Source organism: Pan paniscus, chromosome 5 (assembly GCF_029289425.2).
Source record: "Pan paniscus chromosome 5, NHGRI_mPanPan1-v2.0_pri, whole genome shotgun sequence".
Classification (NCBI taxonomy): domain Eukaryota; kingdom Metazoa; phylum Chordata; class Mammalia; order Primates; family Hominidae; genus Pan; species Pan paniscus.
In genome coordinates this window covers 28,258,798-28,274,889 of record NC_073254.2, presented here as the reverse complement: position 1 = coordinate 28,274,889, position 16,092 = coordinate 28,258,798, and the positions used below count along the sequence as shown (strand labels likewise).

At 42.6% G+C, this 16,092-nt stretch overlaps 2 protein-coding genes across 14 annotated transcripts in view; both read right to left on the bottom strand.

Annotated features, from left to right (window-relative positions):
* Nucleotides 1-419: 419 nt before the first annotated feature.
* NOL7 (nucleolar protein 7) lies at nucleotides 420-9,080 on the bottom strand. The gene is made up of 8 exons (XM_003823160.7): nucleotides 5,345-9,080; nucleotides 5,197-5,257; nucleotides 4,448-4,506; nucleotides 3,178-3,209; nucleotides 2,840-2,921; nucleotides 986-1,107; nucleotides 830-907; nucleotides 420-561 (listed from the first exon to the last, which is right to left on the bottom strand). The coding sequence occupies exons 1-8, from the start codon at nucleotides 5,608-5,610 to the stop codon at nucleotides 488-490; spliced, it is 774 nt and encodes a 257-aa protein (XP_003823208.1). The 5' UTR covers nucleotides 5,611-9,080; the 3' UTR covers nucleotides 420-487.
* The window catches only part of SIRT5 (sirtuin 5), a 37,837-nt gene continuing 30,536 nt past the window's right edge, over nucleotides 8,792-16,092 (bottom strand). For all 13 annotated transcript variants that reach the window (XM_034961471.3, XM_008976758.6, XM_034961467.4 and 10 more), the window contains one exon: nucleotides 8,792-9,177. In XM_034961471.3, the coding sequence (XP_034817362.1) occupies nucleotides 9,102-9,177 (76 nt within the window). In that variant the 3' untranslated portion in view covers nucleotides 8,792-9,101. The remainder of the gene's footprint in view (nucleotides 9,178-16,092) is intronic.

The window sequence follows — 16,092 nt, the reverse complement described above, 5'->3', positions numbered from 1 at the left end:
CAACAGGAAATTAACTTCATTATTTTCATATTCATAATATGGCATATGAGACTCACCAGGCAAGCAAATCCCCAGACTGGTTAAAAGTAAAAATTTAAAAGCTGTTAGCTATATTTTGTGCACTGAATCTTTAATAGCAAATTGTCTACAGGCTGCAGTTAGAGACTTTGCTGGAATATCCATTTCTCCTTTTAGTCCGTGCCATTTTTGCCACCCCTCTAACCTGGGGAGAGTAGAAGAGGTGCTGTTGCTGATGTGGGTATGGCTTGAATTCAGTTAAATATATTAAAAAGAAAACAATTCCTTCTTAAACCACTTTTTCCTCTAGGATTGCAAGGCACAGTTCTACTCCAGAAGAATGAAATGTGGTTGAGCACTTCCTCAAATAGGTTTATGATTTTTATAATGATCCTTTAAAATGATCTATGAATGATTTATTAGATAAATTCTATACATACAAAGTACAGATTCTTCATTTAGCATTGATTTACTTCTTAGTTTTCATCTTTCTGACCATCCACCGTCTTTTAAACCTCTTGGCATTTTGTTTTTTCTGGATTCCTAGAATATAAAGTTTTGTGCAGTAAGTATATTAGAAAAACATAATTCAAAATTTTTTTAATTACTCTATATGAATGTAATTACTAAAACTGGGTGGGCTTATTATACATTAGATGTATATACATACTACATTGACCTGTTTTTCACAAGTAACTTAATATATAAGCCATTATAAGGGAGAAAAGTATAATTATGAACTATCTCCTTCAAAAGAACATTATTCAACATATAAAGCTATTAGAGACAGGAGAATAAAGCTGGATCTTACCCCAAGCATTATTCAAAAACTGGACAGCAGCTCTTTTCACTGGTAACCTCTTGTTGGCAAGAGACAGGAACTTATTTACTAGAAAAGAAAGGTATTTATCATTTCACAGTTTTATTTGCAGTAAAAAGTGAGAAAAATAGTCCATAAAAAAATTACCAGTAGTCCTGTTGGTTCCTGGCCCATATAATGAATTATGTATGAAGGCTTGTGCTGCTTGTTGCCTTGAATCTCTCAGATCTTGGTCTTTTAGCCTTACGGCCAAGTAGCTTTTATTCTGGCTGTTGATCAATATAAAAGGTTAAATAAGAATTACACATGCTTACTTTCTTTTTTTTTTCTTCCTGAGACAGAGTCTTGCTCTGTCACCCAGGCTGCGCGATCTCAGCTCACTGCAACTTCTGCCTCCCAGGTTCAAGCAACTTGCCTGCCTCAGCCTCCTGAATAGTGGGATTACAGGCGCCTGCCACCATGCCCAGCTAATTTTTTTATTTTCAGTAGAGACGGGGTTTCACCATGTTGGCCAGGCTGGTCTCGAACTCCTGACCTTGTGATCCACCAGCCTCAGCCTCCCAAAGTGCTGGGATTACAGGCATGAGCCACCGTGCCCAGGCTACATGCTTACTTTAAAATATTTTTATCATTTGTCTCATAGTGATAAATGAAACTAATTTTATATATGCACAGATAGGATAAAACTAAATTACAAGGACTACAAGAAACAGACACTCATATTTTAGTAGAGCACATGGTGGTTTTTTTCATCAGTTGAACAATCAGCATCTCAGATAGATTCAACTGAAGAACTTGTTCCTGGACTTTTGTACTAAAATATACTAAAACCAAAAGTCAAAACATTAGTTAACAGGAAATTGTTCGGATACATGTAGTAAAAGAGAATTGACAGCATGATTTCCAAATCAATTGCGCCAAATAAATTTTTCCAAATGAAAAGTCCAACGTATTGTGATGAATTCCTCTCATGGTCTTGCGCTTTGCTTTACATTTGTTTCTATATTTGATCTTGTGGCTAAAACACCGATTTGCAAGTAATGATTTGGACCACCAAGCTGTACTGAATGCAACTCAAACGAATGCCTGTGGACTTCAAGACAGATACTACAGACATCGTCCACAGTATCGGCCAAAATTCCAGTAACAGCAATAGGCACTTTCTCTGTGACTTCTGTAGACCATAAGAATAGAAGATAAGGGCATATTGTCAGGGAAAGGTTGAATTTTGTGAAAAATGACTCCTTTTGAAGAATTGCCATGACTGGCAATAGTGGTGAACAACCTTTCCATTGGAATGGCTGTCTTTGCATCAGCACCATGCACCATAAGGGCTGGTGACTGGAGGAACATTCAGCAGCCAGAAAAATTAAACTGCCTGAATAAGAGTAGGCTGGCAAGTTTGAGGTGCTGACAGTAGGCTGCAGTGTATCTTGAAATAAACATCTATCTATTGGGAGAGGTGAAATGAAATTTTCTCAATAATAAAACTACTAAAAAAAAGTTTTTGAACTTAACCTGCAGGACCTGCAAAGACAAAGTGTTCAACTGATCTTTATTTTTTTATGAAAACCGATTTTTTTTTTTTGAAACAGGGTCTCACTCTGTCGCTCAGGCTGTAGTGCAGTGGCACAACCTCGCCTCATTGCAGCCTCGACCTCCTGGGCTCAAGTGATCCTCCCACCTTGGCCTCTGGAGTAGCTGGGAATACAGGTGCACACCAGCACGCCCAGCTTACTTTTTTTATTTTGTGTAGAGACTGGGTTTTACCATGTTGCCTAGGCTGGTCTTGAAATTCTGGACTCAAGCAATCCACCTGCTTCAGCCTCCCAAAACGCTGGGATTACAAGTGTAAGCCACCATGCCCGGCCCAAAATTGGTTTTTCCACAGAGACTCCAATCTGAAATTACTACTAATTAAAATATTTTCCCATGTTAGCCAATACTTTAACTCTCTTAAAGGTCTCCTTTACATCCCAAATGAAACAAAAGACTCATTACCTGACAGACTGTACTTTTTGTACTTTAACTTTCTTGGAGTCATTTCCTTTTTCACAGTCTTCATTTTTCTTTTGCAAATTAACTAAAAAATAGAGTTACATTTTCTAATTAGCATTCACGTAAAAATAAATCAGGAAATTTACTGGAGTTCACTTTAAGCATCCACTACACACCAATGTGGATGCAGTTTTTATTTGTATGAAATACAGGGAATAGGCCCCAGCTAACCTTGGCCAGGCCCATGCTGGCTTTCTAAGGGCCATTCATATTTGACTGGAAACATCTGCAAGTGCACTTGACACTTATATGAGAAGTTAGTTACATTAGAACAGTCATACCTTCTTTCACCTTTCCTGGCGATTTCTTGATGCTAAGGAAAAAAAACAAAACCACTGACTGCAATGGCAGTAAAGATTACTCAAAACATGTTATTTCATTTGCCTTTACAAGTAAGACACCCCCTTTCATTACCAACACCCTCAATTTCTACTCAGGAGCTCTCATCAGTTTGGAAAGCAATAGTCACTCCCCAGTACACTGCCACCAACTCTCAAGCATTGGAAGATCTTCACAGTTAAAATCTGAGAGCCTATTAGCAGGCTTTCAAAGCAGCAAAATGCTGTGGGCAATGGAGTTCAAGTGAAACACTTAAGAACAAGTTATAAAGTATTTGAAATATGAAGTGAATGGGAGTAGGTCTGCCTCATTTCATTTGGAGAAATCACAAAGGATTAATGTAATAGTTTAGGCACAGGAGACAGGGAACAGCCTCAAGGGGGCTGTGGCCCAATGGAGAGAGAAATGTAAATGGACAGAATACAATACAGAAGCATTTGCACAGGAGAAAGGCCACACAAAAGCGGAAGTGATGGGAGGTGGGGGGGGGGCCAAATGAGAAGGTAAAGGTGACACTTGAGCTTGGTTTTAAAAGATGAAAGGGAATTTGCCACCAAATAGATTTGCTCTTATGTTTAATGTATTCAGGATCTGAGTAACTCTTTGGTAAAGTTTTTTTTACTGAAAATTTGAGAGTCACTGGCCTAAGCAAAAGGGGGCTGAATTTCTGAATTTAAAGCCTTAAGGGGAGAAAAAGAGGATAGAAAAAAAAAAATTTAGAAGGCTAAATTTAGTAGGGTTTGATCAATTCCAAAAGACGACTATAGCTTTTCGCTTTAAACCATAAAACACCAAAGATGCTAAATGAAGTGGGGAACAGGAAGGACAGGTTGGTGGCAGGTAAGGCAAGTATGGGACAAATCAAGTTTTCAGAGCCTGTGGATAAGTGCCTGCTACCCCACTAAATGATTCACTTTTTATTCACCACCACCCACTATGCCCTAGTACAATGACAGGCAGTCAACAAAATGTACTGAATGAACACAATGGGATCAGGAATTCAAAAGCTAGCTATGGGAATGAACAAAAATAAATGGTAAAATAAGAAGTAGAACGTTACCTCCGTCTTTCCCACCGAATTCATATACCAAGGTAGCTTTTAAATTTGGGTTCTACAATTCCTTCAGTTATATGGATTCAAATAAATGTACCAGTATATAATTCAAAGATGGGTGTATATAAGCAAGTAATATAAAAAGATCCATTACTTACTTAGTCTGTGAAGCTGTGGTTAACTTCTCCAAAATAGTGTCTGGAAGGAGTTTTCTTTTCTTTTGGAATGAAAACGTTTAAAATTAATAGAAAGTCATGTACATAGTATGTCCGGAGTTGCTTCTGAAGTTACCACTTTTAAGAATGCCCTACATCTAGGCAAAGAAATGAATTAGGCTGGAAACTGCCCCCATACCTCTAAGCTATGGGAAGACCGGGTCCACAAAACTCCACATTCTCTGAAAGACTTGATGAAAACTAGAAAGGGTGCCCACGGTATTCTAACCCTCAGGTCACTGTTATAAATTGAAAGCAGTTAAGTAATGTCTGCCTGGAGCCAGTTCTCTGTGTCGAGTATCAGACAGCAAAGCAACCATACACTAAGTCTGCACAGCCCTTACAGTTTACAAATCACCTCATTTAATTCTCACAGCAACCTCTTATTTTCAGCTGGTGGACACTAAAGGAGACGAACTTTTTTTTTTTGAGACAGGGTCTCGCTCTGTCGCCCAGGCTGGAGCGCAGTGGTGTGATCTCGGCTCCAGGCAGCCTCGACATCCCGGGCTCCGCCCACCTCGTCCCCCTAAAGTACTGCCGCGCCCGGCCCGAGCATCTTTCCACCACTGTCAGAGGCAATCTTGGTGACTGTTTCCCCACCCCAATATCCTGCCAACCCAAATTACATCCACCATAGCAATTCTCCTTGAGCCGAGTTGTTTTAATAAGACACCTCCTCCCTATCCTCTAACCTTCTGTTCGATGAACAGCTCCTCGCGTCGCTTCCTCTTCTCCTTCAGGAGCGTTTTATCCCTGGGAGGAAGGGTGATAAGTCAGCAAAGGGAAGGACAAGCGGGACGAGAAAGGGCGGTTCTCCCCGCCGGGCAGCGGGCTCCGAACCTGCGCACGGTCTCCCGCACTCGCCGCTCCTCTTCTCTCGCTTCCGCCTGGGCGCTGGCGAAAGTCAGCTCCTCCGGGGCCTCATCGTCAAACTCATCGTCCCCTTCCTCGTCTTCCTCCAGGGGCTCGGCGGCCGCGCCGCTGCTGGGCTGCCCGAGCAACAGCCCGTGCTCCGCCTCCTCCTCCTCCGAGGCCAGCTGGCCCTCGTCCACCATCGCCTCCGCCGACGCCGGGGCGCGAGACGCGCGCGGTCGGAGCTGCACCATGGCCCACGCAGCGCTAGACCGTCTGACCTCTGACCCGGAAGCAGCTACAAGCGGAGCGCAAGCCTACTTTCATCGCCCCCTGCAGGTTCGGAGGTCCTCAGGACGGGTGGGGCGCATGCGCGAAGCGAGGAAGGGCGTGGCCTGTAGGCAGTGGGCGTGTTTCTTTCCACGTGGCCAGCGCAGGCCGCCGTGGAGCCGGATGGACCCCACGGAAAATGCTCTGCTGGCGAAAGCGGCTGGCAATGGGGTTGATTTCAAGACAGGGAAGAGCCATCGCGCTGCCCTCCTCGGCTGGGATGGCGAGACAGGGCTGGCACGGCTCACGCTGTCCGGTGCTCAGAAAACCGGTAATCGCGGGCCCGAGGCGCTGCTCGCCGCCGTTTTTTGGCCCTGGGTTCCGTCGAGTGGATCCAGCTTGTCAGTCTTTGTGTAGATTTGGCTGCGTTCACTCCGCACTTCGGAGGAGGTGGCGTTTCATGGGAAGAAATGCGCTCTAGCAGATGGCCGCCGTGGCCAGTCAGCCCTGCTGCCACCGACGAAGACGCGGGCGACAGACCTGGACTCTAAAGAAATCTGCACAGACGTGCCCGGCGCCCTCGGCCTTCCCAGCTCCGCGGCCGCAGCGACGCCGGTTAGGATGTCGGCCCTGTGGGAGGGGCGCCCTTCCTGGTGCCGGGCCCTAACCCACGACCTGGAACAGCAGCTGGCCCGTGGCAAATGCTGAGCATATCTCCTGAAAGAATGGCTTCGCCGGTCCCTAGAGAATGCACCCGAGTTTTGTGGTATATACACATACGTACTTTTTTTCCAAGTATATTTTATTTCTTGGCAAACATGGCCCTTTGTGATCGCTGTGTTTCTCTCCTCCCATCCATTATACAACACTAAATGATTCATCATTCTTTGAACAAATCAAACTGTTTCACACCTGCCATGCATTTGTACCGACCGTGCTCTTCCCTCTACTGCCGCAGCCCCCCAGGTAGAAGTCCTTTTTATACTTCAAAAATTCCCACCCAGGCAAATTTCAAGCACCTTACCCCTACCCCATCCCACTCTGCCCATCTCTAATTGCGCTGGTCTGAACCCGCACAAATGTCTGTGTAGTTTCTGCACTTCATAACAGCTTATATGACAGTTGCTCCAGCCATTCTGTGAACCCCTGAGGGGAAGGGCCAGGTCTTGCTAGTCTTTTTATTTCTAATGTCTATCATCTGGTAGATGTTTAATAAATGCTAAGCTGAATAATTCTATCTTACACATATATTGTATTTTTAATTCTCTTTTCATGTCTTCTGTTTTAGAAGCAATTCCCAATTTAAAAACGACAAAACCAAATAGGAACAAAAATGATAAAACTTGAAAACAACAACAACAACAAAAAAAGCTGCTGAACCAGAGGTTCAGTATGAGAGGAATTGCAAAGAACAGTTTTGAAATCTCTAGGCCTTAGTCAGATAGAAATTACAAATCAAAAATATAATCAGACTCCCTGAGACACTGTGCTAACACTAGGAAAATGAATAAAGTTAACTTGGAGGAGCCCAGGAACAAACTTATAAGTGCATGATGGTATTTTATGTGCAAAACTGCTTTATAAGTACTATAAGACTATTACAGGTATTACCAGTGCCCTCAGTGTAAACTCCTTGGCCCACCCATGTAAAGTGTAAATCAAGCCCTCAGGGTCCCTGACTGGTTCTCCAGCCGCCCCATAGGCTATGAGCATCCCCATTCCCTACACAAAGGACCACTGGGATTTATTAAAGGTTATGCCTTGCAATGCAGTACAAAGTTTTATATGATAGTGTCTTGTTGCCTGTTTCTACAAAAGCCAAGGGTGTAACATTAAATGCAATTTTGCAAGGGGCTGAGGTGATGTGGTCCAAGTATGTAATCACTTCAGGGAGCCATATGTGACCTTCATACACTGTTGATAATGGCCATGCCTCCCGGTCAGGCCTGTGACACCTGCTGGACAGCAGGTATTCCAAGGCCCCTAAGCACTGAGTTAGCTGGTAAAGGTTAAGGAAAAAGCTGTATTCTTACTACTTTACTCCAAGGTAGTAAAGTGTATGGAAGATGTACCTGACAGAAATAACTTAAGCATCCCCTGAGAATGACCCTGTATGGCAGATGCATCTGACAGCAATAACTTAAGAAATGAGGGTTGCCACGTGGAGGCTGCTGAGGGGAGGGTGCTGAGTGAAAGTGCTGTGTAAACTGCAAGTGGTTGCAGTTCTGTCCAGCCCGCGGCCACTGGACCACCCTGTAAGGTTCCCCAAATAAACCCTATGTTTCCTTCACTAGCTCCAGGTCTCTTCTTTGGCCTCTTGAACCTGGTGCCATCCCTACTGAAGTTAACAGAGGTCTGGCCCAACATAAGGGCATCATTTTTTAAAGTCCCATGGAAAAAACTCCCAGCAGAGTTCAGCATCTGGGAACGGTTGGCAGGCCCCACAGGAACCATAGCTTCTGCCTTTATGATGCTGAGAAACACTTCACTGTTGACTTCCCCCATCTAAGGGGGCCAGAGCTAAATTTTAGGCAGCTGTGTTTATCCTGGGGGTCCACATATTTGCATCATTCTTCTCAACATGATGTTCTACCTTGTTGGTACTGTTCTCTTCCTTCTTTGTGTGAGTTCCTGTTGTGAGCTGCCCCTTGTTCACTGAGGTAATGTAGCCAAACAAGGTTAAAAAGCCCCCAGTAAGCCAGGTGCGGTGGCTCATGCCTGTCATCTCAGCACTTTGGGAGGCCGAGGCGGGCAGATCACCTGAGGTCGAGAGTTTAAGACCAGCCTGACCAACATGGAGAAACCCCGTCTCTACTAAAAATACAAAATTAGCTGGGTGTGGTGGCACATACCTGTAATCCCAGCTACTCATGAGGCTGAGGCAGGAGAATCTCTTGAACCCAGGAGGCGGAGGTTGCTGTGAGCTGAGATCGCACCACTGCACTCCAGCCTGGGCAACAAGAGTGAAACTCTGTCTCAAAAAAAAAAAAAAAAAGTCCCTAATAAAGCCATATCGTGGGGTAATGTCTTTATACAATAAATTACCTACTGTAGAGTGTGATTTTATTTTCCACTAAAACTTGTGCAAAAATCAGAATTAAATAGTAGGGTTTTTACCCCTTGACTTCTACTTTGCCCAAATAACAAAAATATAATCAGAATAACTATTTTTTTTAGACAATCTAATTTACAAAATTTTTCCCTCCCAATAACCAACCATACACATCAAAGATACCTCACGTTTCAATTCAAACCAAATAATATGAATTAACTTTCCAGTTCTGTGACATTTGAATGTGGGTGCTCTTTGCTACTTCTAAACCCCCATCACTTATCAACAGGTTGGATTCCAGCGAGGGAATCAGAGGCTATTTTTAGATTGTTCAGTATTCAGCTCACCACCCATAAGACCATTTCTCCTCTGCGTGTGGCCTAGTTCTTAGATATACTGTAATTTCTTTCTTCCCCAGGACACTTAAGAAACAGTTTCATTTTCATGATGGGCAAGGGCTTCAGGAAGAGTCGTTCCACAGGGTCCCTGGAAATGAAACCTGAAAGAGAAGAAGCAAATACAGCAGTTTTGAACTACAGGTTAGCAAAATGAATGCCCTACTTCAGCAAGCACTTATTTCTGAAGTAATAGCCAAAGTAAAACCCAAATTCTCATAAAGATGGTATTATGAATTTCCATGCCCACTTCTTTCAACTAGCTTCTAACAACTCTAGTTATAACATTTCACTATGGGCTGGGCTCTGTGACTGGGGGAATTTTGAGAAGCAAATGTCTAGAATTTATGTGCCATAAAGAAGAATTTTATTTCAAGGTGTAAGAGACATGATTACAAAGTGTATTCTGTTTGTTTTTTTCAAATCCTGAGAACCTGTGCAAGTCAAGTGTATTTTGGGACTGTATTGCCAAACTCATTGAAATTGTAAGTATAAAATATACATGTATGTGTGTTATATATGTATTTTATATACATATATATGTTTTATGTGTATCATATAACACATATGTATTTGGCATGTTATATATAGACACAATACATACTTTTTTGTGTATATATATGTGTGTATATATATGTGTGTGTATATATATATATATATATATATATATATATACATAAAACATTACAGCAGCATTCACAGGTAGTACTGAGAACAAGAGAAAAAAATACTCATGCACTATCTGACCACTAGGATCTCAGCTAAGTCAACGAGCCTCTCAAACCACCTGTTGAACTTTCTGACTAGCTTCTGAGGTGTAGTTAGAAAAAAGAGAAAGAGGAAGGAGAAAAAAGAAGAAAAATCATGGGCTTTTGTTTCAAAAAACTATGAATAAGAAGCAAAAGCAGGACTTCCTCGTGCATTATTAAAAGAAAACCAGTTGAGCACAATTAAAAATGGAAAAGGCATTTCCTCAGTGCAACTCATTTATATTATTTATTCTTGATACAATACAAATAGTGACTGCCTTATCCCTCAAATGCTTTGTTCTATCAACGGAGTGCCACTTAATGGACAGCCCAGACTACACGGCATCTCCAGTCTGTCTGCCCCCTGCCACGTGCTGAGCACTGACTTCCAGAAAGTTCCAGGCCAGTATGTGGTTATCCAGGAATTACTGCCAGGCATGGGGAGCGTTTAGGGAATTCCCAGATCCTCAATTTCCACCTCTTCTCTTTCTTAAGTGATTTCAAGTGCCCCTTTCCACATTCACCCTTCTTCCGCCTTACAAAAGCAAACTGGACCCCTCACCCATCCCAAATTTTACAATGATACCTCATCCCCGAGTGTGAAATAGAGGGAGTGTGAAACATATGGAGTACCAAATAGAGGGACGTCTGGAATACTGGTGTAGATCTGACACCTTCATATGTAAGTAGGATGGTTTCATTCTTGCTTTCAATAAAGTTGAAAGAGGGTCGGAAAGGATTTTCAGTGAATAGATCGCTAAGTATGATACAAAATTACTCTGTGTATTTTGGCATACAACTTGGAAGGTGGTCCAAAATTGGAGTGGCAAGGCTATACCAAAATTTCTTTCATGGCTGGGCATAGTGACTCATGCCTAGAATCCCAGCACTTTGGGAGGCTGAGGCAGGAGGATCGCTTGAGGCTAGGAGTTCGAGACCAGTCTGGGCAACATGGCAAGACCCCGTCTCTACAAAAAGGTAACAGTAAAAACAACCATGCGTGGTGACACGAGCTTGTAGTCCCAGCAACTCCGGAAGCTGAGGCGAGAGGATCACTTGAGCCAGGAGTTTGAAGCTGCAGTGAGTTACGATTATACCACTGTACAGACTCCAGCCTGGGTGACAGAGGGAGCTCCCTCTCTTAAAAAAAAAATAATTCCCTCATGCCCAGAGTTTAGGTGGCCCAGGTCTTTCAGTACTTACATCTATAAAAAACAACACTGAAGATTACAATTGACATTGAAAAAGTAAAATTTAGCTTGGCAGGTCAAAATCTGCCCAGCGATTCTTTGGATCAGAATAAAAGACACGGGTAAAGCCAGCTGCCAAGTTAATAGGAAACAATATATTTTCCCCTAGGATAAGCTGCAAAATGTCTTAATTCCATTCTTTGAGTGACTACTGCTTTTGGATTTTGTTCCTTAATATAATAAACTATTGGAAACATTGCTATTTGAAATTATAGCAGTAAAGAATGAAATATTCCTCTAGCCTTGAGGATCTAAGTCACTTTGATACTGAGAAGCAGCCTGGATTTCCAACCCAGGTGCAGAGCTTCAGATAAGGGATTTCTGGACACAACATTCCACGTTGATCTAAACTTTGTATTATAGTTTCTGGGGAAGTGGGACCCTGGCCTACTTTGCCAGCCAGACATGATGTTGACCCCTTTACACTGTACAGCCCTGCTAGTTGCTTGAGTCTATCAAAAACTACTTCATTCAAATTTCCCCCCAATTGCTTTAATAACTCCACCTTTCCCTTGTTGGGAAACACTTCTCAGTTCTACGGGGGTCCGGTCCCCCTCATTGCATTAAATCAATAAACCTGATCTTGACAGAATACCGGTTTGTTTATGGTGACTACAGGAGGATTGGGTTAGAACAGGAGGAACTGTCTCCTTCCAACAATAGGTAACACTCAGCCATAGAAACATGGACCAATTCAAAGTTTATGCCCCATTCATCTATTAAGGATATATTTCCAGGCCAGGAGCAGTGGCTCACGCCTGTAATCCCAGCACTTTGGGAGACCGAGGTGGGCGAAGCACTTGAGGTCAGGAGTTTGAGACCAGCCTGGCCAACATGGTGAAACCCTGTCTCTACTAAAAATACAAAAATTAGCTGGGCGTGGTGGCAGGCACCTGTGATCCCAACTACTCAGGAGGCTGAGGCAGAAGAATCGCTTGAATCCAGGAGGCAGAGGTTGCAGTGAGCTGAGACTGCACCCTGCACTCCAGCCTGGGCAACAAGAGCAAAACTCCATCTCAAAGAAAAAAAAAAATCCAATAAAATGTTACTTGTTTGGAATTATTAATCTACATTTATATGTATTTTTTGTTTTTACAATTATGCACTGCAGATTAGTGATAATTCTATCTAGAAGATGTTTTAGTTAAAGCATTTTTTAACATTTTAAGGAAATTGAAAAAATTAAATAATTCATATGATATTTTGCTGTAGAAGTATAATAGGTAGTCAGTAAAAGATTTTCTTTCTCTCTCTTTTTTTTTTTTTTTTAAGACAGAGTCTCACTGTGTCACCCAGGCCGGAGTGCAGTGGCACGATCTTGGCTCACTGCAACTTCTGCCTCCCAGGCTCAAGGGATTCTCCCACCTCAGCCTCCCAAGTAGCTGGGATTACAGGTGTGGACCACCACGCCTGGCTAATTTTTGTATTTTTAGTAGAGATGGGGTTTCGCCATGTTGGCCAGGCTGGTCCTGAACTCCTGGCCTCAAGTGATCCTCCAGCCTCAGCCTCCCAAAGTGCTGGGATTACAGGCATGAGCCATTGTACCTGGCCAGTAAAAGATTTTCATGCATAAAAATATATTACATTAGTATAAATTCTGTAGTAGTGATAGAATGGAAATACAAGTTCAAAGAGAAAAGAAAAAATGCAAAGTTTCCAATTGTTAAGGAAGGGCTTGTATATTTATTTTGTAAATGGATGGTGGTATGTACCAGATATTTATAACATTCAGATTGGACTGGATACATTTTAAACAATGATATGGTAGTTTTTATTTTAAAATGTCAGTGTTTCGGCCAGGCACAGTGGCTCACGCCTGTAATCCCAGCACTTTTAGGAGCTTGAGCTAGGCAGATTGCCTGATGTCAGTAGTTTGAGACCAGCCTGGGCAATGTGGTGAAAACCCATCTCTACTAAAAAAAAAATACAAAAAATTAGCTGGGTGTGGTGGCGCACGCCTGTAGTCCTAGCTACTTGGGAGGCTGAGGCAGGAGAATCGCTTGAACCAGGGAGGCGGAGGTTGCAGTGAGTCGAGATCGTGCCACTGCAGTCCAGCCTGGGCAACAGAGCCAGACTCTGTCTCAAACATCAATAAATAAATAAATAAAATGGCAGTGTTTCCAATGCACTTGGAATCACATCTCCAACTATATTTGATTTAAAAAACCTTAGATGTCAACTTTTAAAATGGGAAAGGCAAACATGAACAGTGTTTGAAAGCCTCTTTCTAGCACACCTGTGCACTCTGCCGGCCCCCACCAGTTGTAGGACAACCACGACTACAGTGTTAGCTCCACATCTGCTCACGCCACTTGTATTGGTTAATGTAATCATCCTGCTGCATTTAAAATTACGTAATAAACTGCAAAAATAGAGCTGTTAAGAGAGTTATTTCTAGGAAAACTAGTTGAATGCTTGGGAAAGACATACTGAGTCACTAAATATAATTTGGTTAAATTAGGTGTAGGTGTAAAAGATGGGGGAAGACTGCTTCACATGTTTCTTTTCCTAAGTTCTTGCTCTCCTTTAAAAGAAAAAAAAAAAAACAGACAAATATCAAAAACCAGAAGTTGTAATCCAGTGTTTGCCAAGGTTTCTTGGTAAGAATTACCTGGGTCATTTGCTAACTACACAGATAAACAGGCATCTCCCCCTAGAAATTCTGATTCAGGAAGTCTAGGTGGGGGCCTTGGGATCTGATTTTCCTGGTTGTCTGTTTTGTTTTATAAAATAAGGGCTGGAGTCATTCGTATCTTCAGGGGTATTTGGGGAACATGAGGAAGATTATGGATACGACAAGAAAGGTGAGCTCCAATCAGCAGATCCCTAACTCAAACAAAAGGCCAAAAAAAAAAAAAAAAAAAAAGCAGGCCAAGTGTGATGGCTCACGCCTGTAATCCCAGCACTTCGGGAGGCTAAGGCAGGTGGATCTCTTGAGGCCAGGAGTTTGAGACCTGTCTGACCAACATGGTGAAATCCTGTCTCTACTAAAAATACAAAAATTAGCCAGGTGTGGTGGTGCACGCCTGTAATCCCAGCTACTCGGGAGGCTTAGGTGGGAGGACTGCTTGAGCCCAGGAGGCAAAGTTTCCAGTAAACCGAGATTGCGCCACTGCACTCCAGCCTGGGCAACAGAGCAAGACTCTGTCTTAAAACAAAACAAAACAAAAAGCAAATGAAGGTAGATTTATGCTTTATATCAAAATGTTTAAAGTATGTATGTGTCCTTTTCTATTAGTCTTGTTTTCAGTGGCTTTTTGAATGAACAGACCAACTAAGCCCTGACTGCATGGACTAGGAGGGCTTCCCTACCCGCCCTTGACAGCACAGCCAGGGAGAGCGCTGGACTTCCCTAACACACACGGTCAACTATCGCTTCAAAGCAGTGACCTCTTCACACCCTAGATAGGTAACTATATAACCACAACAATCTATAAAACTCTTCTACCTAACAATTCCTTAGACTTCTAAACTCCAACAGCAGGTAGCTTGGGTGTCTTCCCTCCCCAGAGCCCCCAACTCCATTACTTTACTGCTCGCCTCTCCTGGGACTTCCTCACTCCACTCCAGCCACACTGAGGGGCCTCTGCTCCAGGTGGTCCCAGTGTCTGAAAAGCTCTTATCCCAGATTATGTCTTCGGCTGCCTCCTTCACCTCCTTCAAGTCTTTGCTCCAATCTCTTCTTAATGAGGTTTGTGCATCTTTACTTTGTGCAGTCTCTTAGCACCTGCTCACGTGCTGTAGAATGTGTACCTTATGTTCACTGCTTACCTGTCTGCCTCCACCACTAGAATATAATCTTTCCTTGGTAGCTATTTGTTTTGTTTACTGATATATCCTATCCTAAGCACTTAGAACAGTGTCTGATACATAGTGGATACTTATAAATATTTGTGGACTTTAATTAAATTTCAACATTTAGAGAAATTTAAAGATCAACAGGGCACAACATAGTGGCTGCAGGGCACAGTGGGCCAAAGGTGCTTTGAAGGCCCTGGCCACCAGCTCCCTGCAGCGACAGTCCCATTTTTGCCTCAGTGAATGTACAAATCCTACAAGCCAAGGCCCCCTGGGGTTGAGTAACAGTCAAAACACTGAGGTTTAAATTCAAAAATGCCTAGGGTTTATTGGAATAGTCAGGGTTTATCAGAAATCATCCAATATAAGCATCGGACATGGGGAAAACGACAAAACCAAAACTGGAACTAATTAACACCTTGAAAATATAAATACATTCCTGTGGGAGGAGAATTCTATGCCTTTGTCTCTAGATTAGAACTGGGGCAAAGAATCTGAACAACTTGTGTAAGGCCTAAGGTGTCTTGTGAGATCCAAATCCTTATTAAAATATAGGCAGCATTCTAGCTGCCTATTTAGGTAACAAAGAAAATCAGGTTAAAAGTAGCAGAGAACATTATTCCATTTTTTTTTCTCCGTAACCTAGAGCAGGGGCTAGAAAACTTTTTCTGTAAAGGGCCACACAGGACATATTTTAGGCTTTGCAGACCAGCCAGTCTCTGTTGCAACTATTCACCTCTGTCATCCTAGTGCAAAAGCAGCCACACACAATATACAAACATATGGCCACAGCTGTCTTCCAGTGAAACCTTATTTACAGATACAGGTGGTGGGCAAATTTGGCCCACAGGCAGTAGTTTGCTGACCCCTGACCTAGGGTAGAGTTCAACCAAAATCTGTTAAGCACGAGATATATAATTCTGCCATTGTTAAGCTCTGTGTTTAAACAGTCCTCTCAATTGCTCCAGGGTTGGTTTCTGCCTTTGAAAAATTGAGTAGGATGAGATGACTATCACCAGCATCTCTTCTAAATGTCAGCTTTGATGATGCCAAGAAAAAAGCATTGCTGGCTTCATTGATCAGTTACTCCTTCATTGATGAGATGACAGTTCTTGCGGTCAGTCTGGTTGATAAGTAGCTTGCCAAATTGATAAGAATTTCTAACTAGCAAGTAGCCTGTTTGTTAGAGACAATCATAGGTTTTCAAGACAATATGAAGCTG

What these genes read in the sequence shown, in the direction of transcription:
- NOL7 (XM_003823160.7), bottom strand. Translation starts at nt 5,610, where the DNA reads ATGGTGCAGCTCCGACCGCGCGCGTCTCGCGCCCCGGCGTCGGCGGAG. An exon ending in CAAAAAGTACAGTCTGTCAG is followed by an intron (nt 1,108 to 2,839) that starts GTAATGAGTCTT and finishes ATTGATCAACAG; the next exon opens with CCAGAATAAAAGCTACTTGG. An exon ending in GTTTTTGAATAATGCTTGGG is followed by an intron (nt 562 to 829) that starts GTAAGATCCAGC and finishes TTTATATTCTAG; the next exon opens with GAATCCAGAAAAAACAAAAT.